Below are 17223 nucleotides of genomic sequence, written 5' to 3' on the forward strand. Positions count from 1 at the left end.
CTGGTCAGTACTGCTACTTGAAGTTGAAAAACATGGTTTCTACTTACAAGAAGCTTCTAGTCTAGTGGGGCCTTGCTGCTGCAGGCCAGTCTGCTCCAGGGGCAGAGAGAAAAATCCTTTGAAGACTTATTGGAGGGATACCCTACAAAACGAATATAGCAGCTGATGATCACACAGAGTGTGGATATAGGAAACAGGAAACAGTCTCAAAGTTTAGCAGGTTTTTTGGGGGAACTTTGCATTGAAGAGCAAGAGGACTACCAGATGTGGCTCTGTGGCCCCCTCGGGGCTCACCCAGGTTACCCAGAAAGAAGTTTCTTGTCCTGCTGTTCATGCTTTGCTGAGTGGACCTGAAGCTCGGCAGTGAAGCCCCAGCTGCCACTGGGTGGGGCGAGCACTGGGTTCCCTCCCTCCCTCACCCCTTCCTGCTGCTTCTCCTTCCTGCTTTCAGGTTTCCTTTCTTTCTTTTTTTTTTTTAACGTCTTTATTGGAGTATAATTGCTTTACAATGGTGTGTTAGTTTCTGCTTTATAACAAAGTGAATCAGCTATACAGAACACTCTATGACATAAATCACAGCAAGATCCTTTTTGACCCACCTCCTAGAGAAACGGAAATAAAAACAAAAGTAAGCAAATGGGACCTAATGAAACTTAAAAGCTTTTGCACAGCAAAGGAAAACATAAACAAGACGAAAAGACAACCCTCAGAATGGGAGCAAATATTTGCAAATGAAGAAACTGACGAAGGATTAATCTCCAAAATTTACAAGCAGCTCAATATGAAAAAAGCAAACAACCCAATCCAAAAATGGACAGAAGACCTAAATAGATATTTCTCCAAAGAAAATATACAGATTGCCAACAAACACATGAAAGGATGCTCAACATCACTAATCATTAGAGAAATGCAAATCAAAAATACAATGAGGTATCACCTCACACCAGTCAGAATGGCCATCATCGGGTTTCCTTTCTATTCATCTCTTTCTCATTCCTCCTCCCTTCTTATATTTTTTTCCTACAAAATTATAAAGTTTACTTTTGAACTGTGTCTATTTGTTTACATGTATTTGGAAAAGTTCTCTTTTGTCAAAAAAAAAAAAAAAAAATGATGATTACAACCAGATAAAAATGTTTCATTTTTGGGACAAGTAGTTGTTGCTTGGTGGCCGGTATAGATATTTTGAGACTTGCACAGGCTCTGCATAGAATTGACTATTGACTATTACAGTGCGTTACATGAGGGAATATGACTTGGAATTGGTTTCATGTAGTAATACTGCATTGCAGTCATTTAGTGGACACACAAGGAAATAGATGAGAAGTGCAATCATTTCACTTCATGAAAAGTCTAAATCTAAAATACATTTTAAAAATTATAGTTTAGTTATATATGGCTGCTTTTAGTGAAGCTCTAAGTAAGTGCTACTCAGTAAAATAATTTCATTCTTTATTAGATGCAAAATGGGTTCATTTCAGAGGGAGCTGGCTTCCCCATCCCTGGTTGTATGACGTCAGGCAAATAACTTACCCCACTAAACCTCATCTTGAAAATGGGGATGACAACAGAACCCAACTCGTAGGATCACTGTGAAAATGAAATAAGATAATCCTGAAAGGCATTAGCACGGTGCAGCGTACATGATAAAAATTCAGGAAATGTGAGCTTTTATTATTCACCGTTGGCATAGGGTTCATGATCTGATACAAATTACAAAGCATTATAATAACTTCACACCATTCTCTCAAAGAATCATGTACGAATCAGACATTTGAACTATTGCACGTGCTAAATGAATGGACTGGAGATTAATGAAGTTTTACTGTTTACAAAATGGCTTTTCTATTTGTTCCTTTTTTTACTTCTTTGTAGTTCTCACCCAAGAGTGTTCACTGAGCAGCTGCTCTGAGGGTGGACGAGGCTGGGTCAGTGAGTCATGTGTTTGGGGCTCACTCTGGCCAGATGTGGTGCCCACCAGATGTGGTGCTAGATGACATCCAAGAGACTCCTTCCTCTCCCTGCGCTCCTTCAGGAGCAGCCAGGAGCCTTCGTGAATGCTTGTTAGCTCCTCAGGATAGGCCCAGTCGGAGACAGTGCGTTGTCACTTTTTCTAAAATATGTTTTTGCAGGCCGTCTTGAATTGGACCGTTTAGAAAGCATTATCTGTTCTTTCCAGAGTATTTTACCCTGTCTCACTTCCAGATATGGTCACCGCCCTGCCTTTATCTGTGAGGGAGGCCTCTCCACCTCTCTTAGTCTGTAACATTTGAGGAACTCCCAGACCCCAGGCATTTAGGCTACAACTTTCAACTACCGGGCAGCTGAAAAGAAAACAGGAGAAGCTGGTTGACCCACAGCATTCAGGGGATCTTACTGTGTCAATCTGATCCTTGGATTGTCGCAAGATAGGTTAGAAAGCAAATTCCACTTCAGCCTCAGCTCAGAGCACCCAGAGCTCCTGAAAACTGGACTTGATGATATTGTGATAGTTGGCAGTTTTAGCACGAACCACGTAATCTTTGAACAATCGGTCATTTGGAGTTTGCTTACAGGGCCATGCCCTCTGGGGTGTTTTAATTGCAGGTCACCATATTTTATGCAAGAGACCAAAAAATTGGTAGCCTAGAAGGGACAGGCAGCTGAGAATGATTTCATTTGTATCCCTTCCTTCCGCTTTTTGTAGCTCCCAACCGGAGAATATTGAATCAGACTGTCCTTCCCCTGCACAGACATGCTTCTCTTCCCCTATAGATATTCTGCTTCTGTTCTTGGCAACATGCTCCATTGATTCAGTCCCCTGGGTCAAGTTTCTGAGGAATGTTTTCTATATCTATATCTATATATAGCACACACATATATACATATGTATAAAATACACACGCATATGTATATACACACTCATAGAGAGAGACACACACACGCAATAAATGTATTATCTTTTTCTTCACTTCAACCTAAATGTTTCTTGTGGCAATTTAGTGTCATGTTCTTAGTCGCAGCCCTGGCTTATGCCTGGACAGTAAGGTCATCTCGGGTTTACTATTACTTAATGTTGATGTAGTGTATTTTCAGCTTCATCCCTGAGTATAAGTTGAGTGTAATCCTATGAAAAGACAAGGAAATAAAACTGGGTAACTTTAGGAAACTTTCAGTTTTATGATTTTATAAATGCCTAAGAAGTTGGTTGAGGATGCTTTTAAAATACAGGAGGAGATAGGAGAGGGAATTGGTAAAGTGATAGGAGAAGGAACGCACAGATGTGCCCTGACTTGGGCCATTTAGGTGCCAGAATAATGATTTTTAAATCCCACTTAGCGCCTCCAACTTAAGCACTGTTGTTGGTTTGTTCGTTGATTTGTTTTTCATGTAAGTGAGGAGAATCATTTCAGTCATTTGTTATTAGTGAACTTTTATCGAGTATCCCAGAGCTTTTATGTAAACTAGGTGGCCTGGGGTCTGAGGAAACAGGAGGAGGGGACTCGGGTGTTGGAAGAGGCTGGGGGTGAGGCATGGAAGGAGCACAGGCTTTGGGGTGGGGAGACCCACGTTACAATCTCATCTTGACCATCTGCTAGTTGTGACTTTGGGCAGGTTCATTAACCTTTGAGAGTCTGTTTCCTTATCTGAAAAATGGGGTTTAGATGAGAACAAAAAGCACAATGTCTCCCGTGGTATCTGGTACCTACGAGGAGGTTATGCTTTAAGGATAAATGCTCTCTGCTCTTGAGTCTCTCTTATCTCAGCCAAGAGAGAGAATAAGGCCCAGAAGCTTGACTTTTAAAAAACCATATGCTAAATAAAGGTGTGTGTGTGAGGGGGGGAGGTTGACCACAGAACATAGTGATTAAAAATCCATATACTAGCAGAAGACTGGCTAAGATCCAAGGACTATTCTAAACTTGCCCACATTACCAGCATCATAGGAAATTAGGTTAACTGTCTTTGTTCTGGGCACTGCGTTCTGTTTGGAATCTATATCAAGATGAATACTTTCTCCTTTCCACGCATGCTTCCTAACAGCCCCTCACAAATACTATATTGGATTCCGGTATGTCCACCCGTTAACAGAAGAAGCAGTTGAAGAGATGGAGAGAGATGGGCTGGAAAGGGCGATTGCTTTCACACAGTATCCACAGTACAGCTGCTCTACCACAGGTAAGGCTTCTCTCTGACAGTGGGAGGGTAGATCTGGCCCTGGCAAAAATAACCAGGGAAGCTGAGCGCGGAAGGAAACGATAAATCATTTTCGATTTGAATGGCAAATCCAGCCTGTCTGTTTTAAACTTGAGAGTTCAGGTCAGTCCGTTTGAAATCTCATGGTTCATCTGTCCCTTGAGTTATTAGCCAGTTGACTGAGAATTACAAATTGTGGGTGAAAGGCGGTGGCTTCCAGTGTTCAGTGCTTTAATGCAGCTGTACAATGGATCAGTAATGAACCTTAAGCCACTTTCTATGTTTGTGTAATAACCCTTATTTTTATGGCTACCCTAATATTCTTATTAATGTAGCAAAGTTGATAGCTGTTTCCATTTTGCCAGCGGAGATGTCCATATAACATTGGAAATATTGGTATGTATTTTGGTTATGCTTTGGTTATGGGTTGGTTCCTGGTTAAACCAAAACCCAGTTTAGGGTTTCCTTTGCAAATTTCTCTCAGTGTTCTAGATTTTGGGAAATGTTATTAGGTGTTGTTTCCTATATATTTAATTGGAGCTGGAGAATAATCTGTTTTGCCAATCTCTGTATCATTAGGTATAGGTAAATCTTCTACTGTCACCCACAAATACATTTGTTTACATCCTTTCTCAAGGCTTGGGGTCAGCACATTTTTACTCCCAAATTGCTTTTGGACATTAGTGCATATTATTTCTATAACTATAAGGAGAAAACAAAAGGCTACTGGAAGAAATCTTGGAAGCCTGGTGTGTGCCTTAAATATTTATTCAGAGCACCTGTGAAAATGTCTGAGTTCTCAGACACCCTCAAGAGTTTGAATTGTGATTTCTTTTGGACATGTACCTCAATAACTTTAAAATGTCTGGTAACGTTATTGGAGAATAAATCAGATTTTATAAATTTCTAAGCTATACTTTGGCCGGGCTTTCAAAAATATAACTCAACATGTAAATGTCCGCTCTCAAAATTAAACAAGTTAAGAAGATGGTTATTTATATGACAAAGGATTGACTAGGGTTTCATTTCACAGATGGCTCTAGCAGTGTGTTTAAAACAGTAGTGTCTGTGCAGCTTTTCCCTAGTACCTCTGGTGTAAGGGCAGGTACATCCCTACTTCAGAGATGTGAAAGCCTTTGGGAAGCATGTTCATTCTTTGAGGCCACTAGAGTGTCATTTATCTGTTGTTTTATTTAGACACACGTTGTGGCAGCACCAGTATATTCTATGTATCAATCACTTTTTTTAATCATGCAATTTTTTTAGTTATGCTTTTCCCTTAATTACTACTTTTGATAGTTCATTGAATGTTTCTGAGTGATTCAGAAGACCTGCTGTGGCTTCCCGAAGTCCTTCTGTACATCTGAAAATGGTATTCACCTGTGAAATGTGGTTTGCAATGTGAAGATGGTGGTGACTACTTTGTGATTTCTGGAGAGATGGTTTTTGAACCTGGAATGGACTCAGTTTGGATTTATCTGACTCATTGTACTCTGCTCAGAAAAATGGAACTCCATTTATTTTTTTGAAAATTGAGTCTTAGCCTGAGAGTACGTGTGATTTAAATACGGCTTTGTCCTGGCTAGCATTTTAGTTTGGAGACCTAACTGATTCATAGTTCTCATGGAGAAACCAGTGGTGTTGGGAAGTGTGGCAGTGTTTTGGAGCATTTGCCCCATGTGAAGATTGAGGAGGAGGCCCCATGTTAGGGTTAGTTTCCTAGGATTAAGGCTTGGCTCCAGTGCCAGCTCCTCTAGGCCAGGAAAAAAATTGCACTGGGTTGGCACCATCTGCTTTCCCTTAGTCTTTGAATTTTCATGATTTCTATCTCTTGCTTAGAAATACAAGTTTTGTTAGATTACCTGTAAGGATTTGGTATTCATTTAACTTATTCTAAGGAATGATGATAATTTTATAAAGCAGGTAAAAACAGAGAATGCGCTTAGAAAGCTTAATAAGCTGCTCTTCTTATCAAACAAGCCATTAAAAAGGATGGTTATAAAGCTTTTATTGTAATGTGGAAAATATTCATCTCATAATACTAAGTAAAAATGCCCTAAATACTCAGGATACAAAACTGTACATGTCCTAAAAGTATAACTTTGTAAAACAAAACAGCTGTAAAGAAAAACAATTGGAAAGAACTACCTTAGAATAAAACAATGACTGTATTAGCATGCTGGGGTCATGACCAGTTTCTTTTTTGCTTTCTTTCCCACCCCCTACATTTTCTGTAAATGGGGTTGATTACCTTCATAATGGGAAAAAAATTTAACATGCTTTCAATTGTAAGACTTGGTCCTTGCAAATAATGACTGCTTGTATTTCATAAATCCGCCGCCATTGTGCTTCTCTAGAGAAGTGGCCTCAATACTCTTTGAAAGGCCGTTGAAATTGATTGCTTTTTAGTGATCTTCATTTGCAGGGTAGTTAAATCTATATGCATTTTAGAGTATTGAAGTGATTGTAATTAGACTGATTCTGTGCAGAAGACTTACCTACTTTGAACTTATAATTACTGCCTTTACTAGTCTATTTTTTATTTTCACCATAATCCACATGCGTGTACTAAGTGGCCCCTGTATATTTCAGGCAGCAGCTTAAATGCCATTTGCAGATACTACAATGAAGTGGGCAAGAAGCCCACGATGAAGTGGAGCACCATTGACCGGTGGCCCACACACCCCCTCCTCATTCAGGTAAGCCAGCCACTGCCAGCTGCGTCTGTCACCCCAGCTTCTGGTGTGGGTCACGTTCTTGTCCCTGCCTGGTTTGTGGGTGTCCCGAGTCTTACTGTTCTCTTACTTAAATTGCATGCTGGGGATTAAAAAAAAGGTATTAGAGTCTTGATTTATTATGACAGGAGGAAATAAATTTAAAGATTAAAGGGTAAACGCTTTTCTTTCTTCAGATTAATAGTATTAGTTACAGACCATAGCAGAATTATGTTTTGAGTTTTGTGTTTCACAGTGACCAAAAGAACGTTAAAGATTATGCAAGGAAAAAAAAAAAAGATTATGCAAGTTGTTTCATTTAATCTCCATTCATAGACTGAACAGCTGACAAATAGATCCTCTATTTTCTAAATCCTTTAAAATATCAAAAGATTTAAAAATTTTAAAGGTAATATATCTACATGTTCTGAGACAGAATAAATTTAACATTTCAATTGAGAAAGTTTCATATATTAAAAGAAATTTCAAATTTCTCCTACATAGTTTATATTTATAATATGTATAGTAATAGATGTTTGATTTTAGGAGAATCAGTTAAAGCTACAATTCTAAAGCTGTGAATTGGTGTTATTATGTACTTTTTCGCCCTTTGAATATGGGAGTACTACTGGTTGTTGTACTTGATCAAACAAATATTATTTTGTTCTGTTGGTGGAAGTTTCTACCTTCGAGTTAGTTTAGGTAGAAGAAATACTAAGTGATGTGGAGTTCATCCGTTTATTTTTCATTCCTCGGACAGTCTCTGGCAAAATACCAGCTTAACACTTTTTTGAAGGCTGGAGTAACTTAAAATCGATAACCACTAGATGGTGGTAGACATCGTTGAAGGCAGGCCGGCTCGCCCCAGAGCAGACGGTGTTTTCCTTAGGCCTGTAGGTGCTGTCAAGGGTTAACGCTTAGGTTGAAATCCAGTTTTAAGTAAAAAGTGCGAAGTGAAAAGGAGGCACCTTCCCTCAGGGATGGGTGTAGTTTTGGTCTCAGTGTGGTGTCCTCCCTCCCAGTTTGCTCTTTGCTGGGTCCAGTCCGGACCGCCTGAGCCCCAGCCTGGCCTGCCTGTTCTGCTCTTGGAGCCTGGCCTGCCTGTTCTGCTCTTGGAGGCCAGTGATGGGAAACGAGGGGGGTTTCAGGTTAGCACTGACATGTGGCCGCAGAGAACCGAGGGATCTGCACAGCATCTGCCTGCCCTAATTGAGGGCGTAATTAGATTTGCATTAAAATTCAGTCCTTTGAAAAGGGGGGAAGCAGAAAGATGGAAAGGTCTCTTCACTGAGGAAGTCTCCCTTCATAAAATGAAAGGGAATTTTAGAGGCATTTATCTGCCCTCCTACATGGTGTGATTGAAGGCTCTGAGAGCCGCCTGCTTCTTTCATTCTGCAGAGGGATTGCGCGTAGAAAATACCGCAGATGGATTTTAGATGATTTCAGGAACACTTCTGCTGGCCCACGGCTCCTCAGTTTTGATGAAGCTGAGTCTGTTGAAAGCTGTAACAAATCGTGTTTCTACTTGGAGTTATGCAAGATGATAAAAGGAAAAAATACTACTAAAATTTTGAGGAAACAAAAATTTATGGTTAGATTTTATTAGTATTATAACGATTACATGAGGAGATTTGATATCTAGCGGAAATAGAAAAAAACCCCAACTAAACAAAAACTAAAAGTAAAAACTGAAACTAAAAATTTTGTGTTTAGTCTACATTTCTATCAATATGTATTATAGGTAGTAATTACTCAAAATAGTCATTTTACTACTGTATCTAGCTGTTGGAATATTTGGTGTAAATGTATGTTCCAGGCTCCTACTTAAACTTTGCATTGGGCCTCCTTATATAGGCTTTTGTACAAACACAGTCTTTTCTGAGCATCCTTAGTCTCCAAACACTGCAAAGACCACCAGAAAATATTGCTTTTGTCTGTATCTAATCCCATCACATTGACTCTATAGGTAAATTATAAATTTTGAAAAGGGAGCTAACTCTCTAGGCACCGTTTTGTGCTTTAGAGCATTAATTTGTCAAATTTTGTGGGTTCTGGAAAGATGAATAATATCCCAATATTTATTAGGGAATAATTTGCTCATCCTATAGTATTAACCACTGATATATCAAAATGCCAACAAGTACAAATTTACATGGTTCTGGTAAATTGTCCTTTATAATTTTTTTAAATAATGTTTTAAAAACCTTTTTATTTGGAAATAATTTCAAGCATTGGAAAAGTTACAAGACTAAGAATAGTATATAAGGAACTCTCATCTCTTTGTTTAGATTCACATATTAATAACATTTATCCCACTTGCTTTATCATTTGCATGCTCTCTGTGTGTGTATGCATATGTATGTGTGTCTATGTATACATAATTTTTTTCCTGAACCTTTTGAGAATAAGTTTTTTATATTTATATATATATATATACACATACATACATACATACACACACACACACACACACACACACACACATACAGGCAGACTTATAAAACCACCCTTTACACCGAAACAGCAGGGATATTCTTTTCCATAACAATGATACAATATTCAACTTCAGCAAATTTAACATTGATACTTAAATCTATCTAATCTACATTCATATTCCAATTTTGTCAATTGACCCATTAATGTCCTTTGTAGCATTTGCTTTATAAGTTAAATGACAGAGTGATTAAAGAGTGAGATAAAAGAAAGCCTCTTCAGATCTGGTATTTCAGCACTTATTGTTGTGACTGGGGGACGTGCCAACTAAGGAAGGGAATTAACTGGTCTGGAGGAGAGAGATGTGAGGAGGAGGGGGGGCTGCGTTCTAGCCCAGGTTCCGCAGATGCGATGCGGCTGAGCGGGCTGAACGGGCCCCCCAGTCAGCCTCGGCTCCCATCTCTGTGGATTTAACGAGAGTTGTACAACCTCTCATCTGTTGTTATGAAGGTTGTCATGAAGATTGACTCAGTGAGGAAAAGGTCGTAAAAATAGAATCATATTTTCTTATTCCTCTGTTATTTCTGACTAATGTATTTTAATGTGATATGCCTGAAAGCCAAGCTAAGGGAGATTTAGTAAGACCCTGTAAGCTGTTTTCCTGCTAGGCGAGCAAATGAGAGGTCTTAAAACAACTTCTCCTTCCCATCTGTGTTTCCTTTCCATCTGGAAGTGTGCCCCGTACCTCCCAAGGGGAAGCATCCAGAGCGCTCGTTTTCAGTGAGCCATTAGCTAGCTTTAGAAGTTTCCCATCAAATTCCCCAGGCCCCTGAAACCGTTATGAGCCATTTTGATGATGAACCAAAGCAAGAGAGACTGTACAGTCTGCAGTTTTTTTTACAAAGACAGTTCTGATGTTTGAGGGCTTCTCTGAGATTTTTGGTGTCGCTCTCATTTAAAACATATTTTCTTTTCGTTCCATGTCTTTCTTCCTCCTCCCTCCTTATCCCCCTTTCTTGGTGTTCCCACAGTGCTTTGCCGACCACATTCTGAAAGAACTGGACCATTTTCCACTTGAGAAGAGACGCGAGGTGGTCATTCTTTTTTCTGCTCACTCACTGCCAATGTCTGTAAGTAAGAACATTCTGTTGGATGACCCAGTGGTAGAGGATTTCGAAATGTATGACATGGACTCAGCTTCCATTTGGCCTAAGCCCAGTGCAAGGAGGAACTCTAAAATCTCAAACTGAACTTGATGCTAATTTTAGACTCATTTCTTGAAGCCTAATAACAATTCATTCAGACTATACTATTGTGAATAGACATTGTCTTAATAAGTCCCTTTAAAATGGTAACTTGAAGATATATTCCTACATAAGAATTTTTAATAAGTGGGACAGTTAAAAGAAGACGGCTTTTGCCTGCCCTGTTGAAGGAACTCAGCCTGACGTTTCAGGGTGTTGGACTGTAGAGCCGAGCACTCTCAGCCCCATTCTTTTGTCCTCAAGACTTGGGCTGTTTGAATTCCGGGAAGTGATTAGTTTTTAATTTGCCAAGGCTAGGGAGCACATTTTGGCCAGTGAATATAGAGTGTGTCAAATTATGATCTGGTTGCTCCTGAGTTTCTCATATTACACTTGGGTGTTCATTAAACTACCGCATCTGTGCCATCACTGTTGCATTTGTGGAGACAAGAATGATGGAGCTGGTGTATGTATGATATACAGAAGTGCTTGGGATAAGCAGCCAGTTTCATCAGCTTCGAACCAGCATTGTACCCTAAAAAATTGCTTTCAAAGCTGGAGAGGTAGAGAATTACATTTTCTTCGGTGTTATCAAGGTTTTAACTCCAGGGATAATGGCGTTAATCCAAGTGTCCTGTCTGGGGCCACTCTTCTAATTGGTCTGTGCTGCCACCTGGTGGCCACCAGGGGCAAGCCCTTTGCAGCTTTTCTCTCCTGCATGTCACCTAAGCGGTGCCAGGTTCAGCAGTAGGTAGCTCTGGAGAGAAGTTTCTCTCTTCTGGAAGCCTGCCTATTCTCTTTTCAGGTACCATGCAAATTCTCTTCACATGTCCATCCTCTTGCTCCGTCCTTCTCCTTTTTATAACTGTCCTGTGTGTGATGAGGCCGTGTCTGAAGTGCCAGAAGGGAAGCTCTCTAGCCAGGAAGGGAGGAAGCACATTTTTATACGTGAACAATTCCAGGTGCTGCCTTCTCTCCTCTTGTCTCTCACCTCACTTCCCGTTCTTCCCCTCAGGGACTGAACATGCTGCTTCCAGGTTTGTTTGTTTGTTTGTTTGTTTGTTTTGCTGCCTAGGGTTTTGGGTGGGACTGAGAAATACCATGAAGTCAGGGGATAAGGATGGGGTAGGGAAGGCAGAGGGATTGTCGAGCAAGAAAACTGTTTTCACAAGCTCTTCTTTTCCCCCTGCATTTGCTTCTAATGACTTTTTCCCCGTAATGACTTTTTAAAAACGTATTATGTTGAAGTCATTTTAGACTTACAGAAAAGTTGCAAAAATAGTACAGTGTTCCCTTAGCTTCTCCTAATGTTGACATCTCACATAACCAGAGTCCAGTGATCAAAACTAAGGACCGAACGGTGGTACAGTGCTGTTACCTGAAGGCCTTACTCAGACTTCACCACTTCTTCCTCAGTTGTCTCTTTTCTGTTCCAGGATCCAATCCAGGATCTTACATGGCATTTACTTGTCACGTCTCCTCAGGATCCTCCGGTCTGTGACAGTTCCTCATACTTTCCTTGTCTTTCATGACCTTGATATTTTTGAAGAGTGATTTTGGTAGAATGTTAGTTATTTTGTATCATACTCCTCCATTTGGATTTGTCTGGTATTTTCTCATGATTAGACTGAGGTCGTGTATTATCAGGAAAAAAACCCCTGGGGTGGTCTGTCCTCAGTGTAGCATGTCGGGGAAACATGCTAGCAATATGTCTTACTACTCGTGACGTGATCCCTGGTCATTTGTCTAAGGTGGTGTTTTCTGGATTTGTCCATTATAAAGTCATTATTTTTCTCTCTGTAATTAAAAATATCTTAGGCAAGCTACTTTGAGACGGTGCAAATATCTTCTTGTTCCTCAGGCTTTTGCCCGCTAATTTTAGCCTCCATCAGTGGATATTTCTGTGCTGTTCTAATGGTGACTTTATATTTCCCTCATTCCTTCTACATTTATGTTTCTAATGGCAAACTAACTTTTAGTAATATCATGAAAAGGTTCATCATTTTATTTCGACAATGTTTGTTGAACACCTACTATATTCCAGGCAGTCTTCTATCCTCTATCGCAAGATATGGGAATGAACAAAATAGACAAAAATCTTTGCCTCCAGAGAATGGGGGAAGGGGTACAGATAATAAACATAATACATAAGAAAATAATCTGGAATATTAGGAGGTAATAAGTGTTATGGGAAGAAATAAAGCAGGATAAGGGGGTTAGGGAGTTAGTACACAACTAAACATTAAAGAAGTAAAAGTAAAATTTCTACTGAACACTTTCAGAGGTATTAGCAAGCTGTTCTGACTGTGAGTAGCATTTACAGACATTGGGCACAAAGCATTGCCACGGTCCGCTGTTGTGGGAAGAGTGGGGAAAAGGAATTAGAAGGCACAGGCCATGTCCTTGAGGAGCCTGGAGCCTGACCCCGCATGCTGCTTCTTTCTCTTATTCCACTAGTGTTTACCTCTCTATCCACCTGGTCCCCACAGACTCAGTAGTTCTGTACACTGTCCGTACAGCACTCTTTCAATTTCATTTCTAAAATCAGGGAGTTCCCTGGTGGCCTAGTGGTTAGGATTCCAGGCTTTCACTGTCGTGGCCCGGGTTCAATCCCTGGTTGGGGAACTGAGATCCCACAAGCTGGGCAGCGCAGCCAAAAATAAAAATAAAATAAAATGAAATAAAATCAGCCCCTCAGGTGACTACCAAGAGTGAAGGCCCATCCCATGTTGCCTCTTCCTTCCCAGCTTTTCTGTCTCATTTTCCCTGTTTCAGATGGGGGATTGAAGAAACCCATCCTCCATTGTCATACGTTGTCAATCTCCCATGAATAACATGGACATAGAATTTGACATGTTCCTAGGGACCTTAGAGATGATTGAGTACAGAGTTCTCCTTTGGCTGAGGAAATCGATCCAGGGAAGCTGGGCGTTGAGCTCAGATGGCATGGTCGTTAGCGCAGAAGACAAGGGGCGGCCTCAGGTCCAGGGCTCGCGCCACCTCACCGCACAGTCCGAGGCTCTCGGAACCCTTCACGGTGTTGGTGACTGAACACCCGTGTCTCTGTTGCAGGTGGTCAACAGAGGGGACCCCTATCCTCAGGAGGTGGGCGCCACTGTCCAGAGAGTCATGGATAAGCTGGGTTACTCCAATCCCTACAGACTGGTTTGGCAGTCCAAGGTAGGTGGCTTCCACACATCTGCAGGCAGTCAGCTCTCTTGAGGACGTGTATTTTAGGACTTAGTTATAAAATGATTAGATTTGGCCCTTTCACGTAGGCAGAATGTTCTGGAACCCGACTGCTCCCATGAGCAGAAAGAACTCTGCAAACAAATAAGAGGGAGGGAGAATCAAGTGACTACGGGAATTCCTTGGTTCCATTGAAACAATAGATTATTTTTCATTGTAATCCTAGAAATTGTTATTTTTTATATTTTGCCAATTTCGAGAAGGATTCAAGCTTAATACAGAAATACCAGAACCCATTAGAGGAGGTGTAAAACGTGGCCCTCACTCTTACAGGGAGGTGTGTGTATGTCCGGGGCAGTGGGCTGTGGTGAGACGTGGGTCCCTGTGTGCATTCATCCTGCTTTCTCATAGGTTGGCCCGATGCCCTGGCTGGGTCCTCTGACAGACGAGGCCATTAGAGGGCTTTGTGAGAGGGGGAGGAAGAATATCCTTTTGGTTCCGATAGCATTTACCAGCGATCACATTGAAACGCTGTATGAACTGGACATCGAGTACTCTCAAGTTCTAGCCAGTGAGGTAAGTGTGGTTATTCATCCCATTGTGATTTGTTTTAAAAGGAAACTCTCTCTGCAGTGATCTAATGGTATCATTCAAAAATATTGCTCTGTATATATGTTTGCATGTACTGTGGCCTCGTTGTTCTGAATAATACTTCATCTGAGTACTGATCTGAACACATCAACTTAATTGCGTGTTTGCAGTGGGAAAGCACTTTTGTGCCTTTGTAAAGCTAGGTAGCCCAGGGATCACTGCGGGTGACATCATTTTGTTTAGTTTGAGTTACTATACCCCTTGAAAGTAATAAAAACTACGTTTCCTTAAGAAAAAAATAATTGTACTTCTCACCAGTTTGGAGGAAAAGAATTTTATTGTTCTATAATTCCTCTTCTTCACCTAATAGTGCCCTTTACGTGGGCTGTTACACTGCTTCTGGTTGGGTTTCGAGGCACATAGGAGTCATCGCCATTTAAGAGAAGGGCATGGAATGAACACTGGCACAGTGTGTGTAACTTCCTTGGCCTCTTGTATGCACTCACTTAATTAGCTCTTTGCTACTATGTTGTGATCAATCTGATTATTGAAATAACAAATACCATTCTGAGTTGTCTTGTAATGTAAGATGGATGTGATTGTCATTCACATGGAGAAAAACTATTGTTGACCCATCTCAGGGCTTCTGAGGGCCAGCCTGAAACCTGAGTCCACGTCTTAGCATTGTTTCTATGGGAATTGTGGAACCCTTGGGACCCAAGGAGCCCTTCCCTCTCATCTTCCACCAGACCTCTTGGCCCTGGTCATCCCACGTGTGATGGATGGGGCCCTGGCCTCGAAGGATACTTCACCCTCTCTGGGACCAGGTGGCAGGTGCAAGGAAGGGTGGAGAGTGGGCTGGGGGAGAGCTTCAGCAGCACCCGACCCCACAGGTTTTTGTACGTACGTACTGGTCATCAATCACACATTGATGAAGGTAGAGGGTGCCTAAGTTACTTGTCAGTAGTTCTGATAAGGAATTTATGGGAAAGTTGTAATTGGCTAAAATCAGGTTGTAGGGTTGTCTATGGACTTCATTTAATGATGCCTTCTAGGGACTTCCCCAGCAGTCCAGTGGTTAAGACTCTGCGATTCCACTACAGATACAGGCGTTCTCTGGTTGGGGAACTAAGATCCCTCATGCCATGCGGCACAGCCAAAACAAAACAAAAAAAATCATGATGCCTTCTATATCCCAGCAATGACCTTGGCTAATGGTGACCTTGCTAGAAAACTGAAGTGCAAAGGTAGTTCATACCAGTGTATTTGGAAAACAAATTGTTGTTTGTATTGCATGATAATTCATATTCATTCATATTACCAAACTGAGGTCATTCCTTAGTAATCAAATGGATTATTAGTGACTAATATATTAGCCTATATAGAGAATAAAGAAAACCATCTACTACAATTAATTTCATTATTTTGAAGGGAGAATATACTACATTTAAAACTATTAACTTTCTCTAAAAAGTAGTTTGAAATTTTTGCCCAAAATAGAAATTATTGCTTTTTGATAATAAAAATAATAAAGAACTCATTTCAGAGAAGTATGACATAGAGAGTAGAACTCACTCAGACTCTTACCCCCGAGAGAGATGTTAATATTTTGATAAAAATAAGTCCCCTTTTCCCTCTAAATGTGCGTGTATCTTAATGAAAGTGGTATTCTTCTACACATTTAATAAAAATGGTATTTTATTCATACTGTTTTTGTAACTTTTTTTTTTCTCTTAAAAATGTATTATGGACCCAAATATAATTAGATCTATATAATTATTTTTTAACAAATCCTTGATTAGTATACATTTAAGATGTTTCTAATTTTTTGCTTTCATAAACTGCTCTGTAATAAACATCATTTTTCGAATTATTTTCTTAGAAATAATTCCTAGCAATGGAATGTAAATGCTGATACATATTTTATTGGATTGTCCTACAGAAATACATCCTTTAACTCTCCCATCAACAGTGTTTGAGAACACTTGGGACTTCCCTGGCGGTCTAGTGGTTAAGACTCCTCACTTCCACTGCAGGGGGCGCGGGTTCCATCCCTGGTCGGGGAACTGAGATCCCGCACGCCGTGCAGTGTGGCCAGAAAGAAAAAAACAGTGTTTGAGAACACTGACCAACTGGTTATCCTGCTGTTACTTCTACATGAAGTTTTGGAATATGATCGATCTTTTTTTTTTTTTAAATTAATTAATTAATTTATTTATTTTTGGCTGTGTTGGGTCTTCGTTTCTGTGCGAGGGCTTTCTCTAGTTGTGGCAAGCGGGGGCCCCTCTTCATCGCGGTGCGCGGGCCTCTCACTATCGCGGCCTCTCTTGTTGCGGAGCACAGGCTCCAGACGCGCAGGCTCAGTAATTGTGGCTCACGGGCCCAGTTGCTCTGCGGCATGTGGGATCTTCCCAGACCAGGGCTCGAACCCGTGTCCCCTGTATTGGCAGGCGGATTCTCAACCATTGCACCACCAGGGAAGCCCGATCGATCTCTTTTTAAATTGAGAACTATGTGTTTGCTGAATCTCACCATTTTCCCCTTTCCAGTCTTCTAACTTAAAAGATAAAGCAACAAAAAAGCCATCAGCATTTCAGAAAGGGAAAGAGAAGATCCTAGCTACCTGAGTAAATAAGAATTAGATATTTCTCAGTTATTTGGGGGATAATTAGCTGGAATCAACTGGATATTTTTGGAGAGGGGAGCAGGGATGGTTGTAAAACAATCCTTAGGTTTTTAATTTAGATTTTTCTATGTAAGAATATATTTAAAAACCCAACTCTGCATATTGGATCCAATCTAGTTTCAATATACATTAAATTAATTTACCTCTTTTGGCACTTGGAATCAAAACAGGTGTAAAAATTTAAGTCATT

The 17223-nt window shown here is 40.5% G+C and overlaps 1 protein-coding gene across 2 annotated transcripts in view; it reads left to right on the plus strand.

Moving 5' to 3' along the window:
* The window catches only part of FECH (ferrochelatase), a 34112-nt gene that overhangs the window by 14540 nt on the left and 2349 nt on the right, over positions 1-17223 (plus strand). For both annotated transcript variants that reach the window (XM_061169567.1, XM_061169568.1), the window contains 5 exons: positions 4024-4158; positions 6769-6875; positions 10355-10453; positions 13640-13747; positions 14168-14332. In XM_061169567.1, the coding sequence (XP_061025550.1) occupies positions 4024-4158; positions 6769-6875; positions 10355-10453; positions 13640-13747; positions 14168-14332 (614 nt within the window). The remainder of the gene's footprint in view (positions 1-4023; positions 4159-6768; positions 6876-10354; positions 10454-13639; positions 13748-14167; positions 14333-17223) is intronic.

Source organism: Eubalaena glacialis, chromosome 15 (assembly GCF_028564815.1).
Source record: "Eubalaena glacialis isolate mEubGla1 chromosome 15, mEubGla1.1.hap2.+ XY, whole genome shotgun sequence".
Classification (NCBI taxonomy): Eukaryota; Metazoa; Chordata; class Mammalia; order Artiodactyla; family Balaenidae; genus Eubalaena; species Eubalaena glacialis.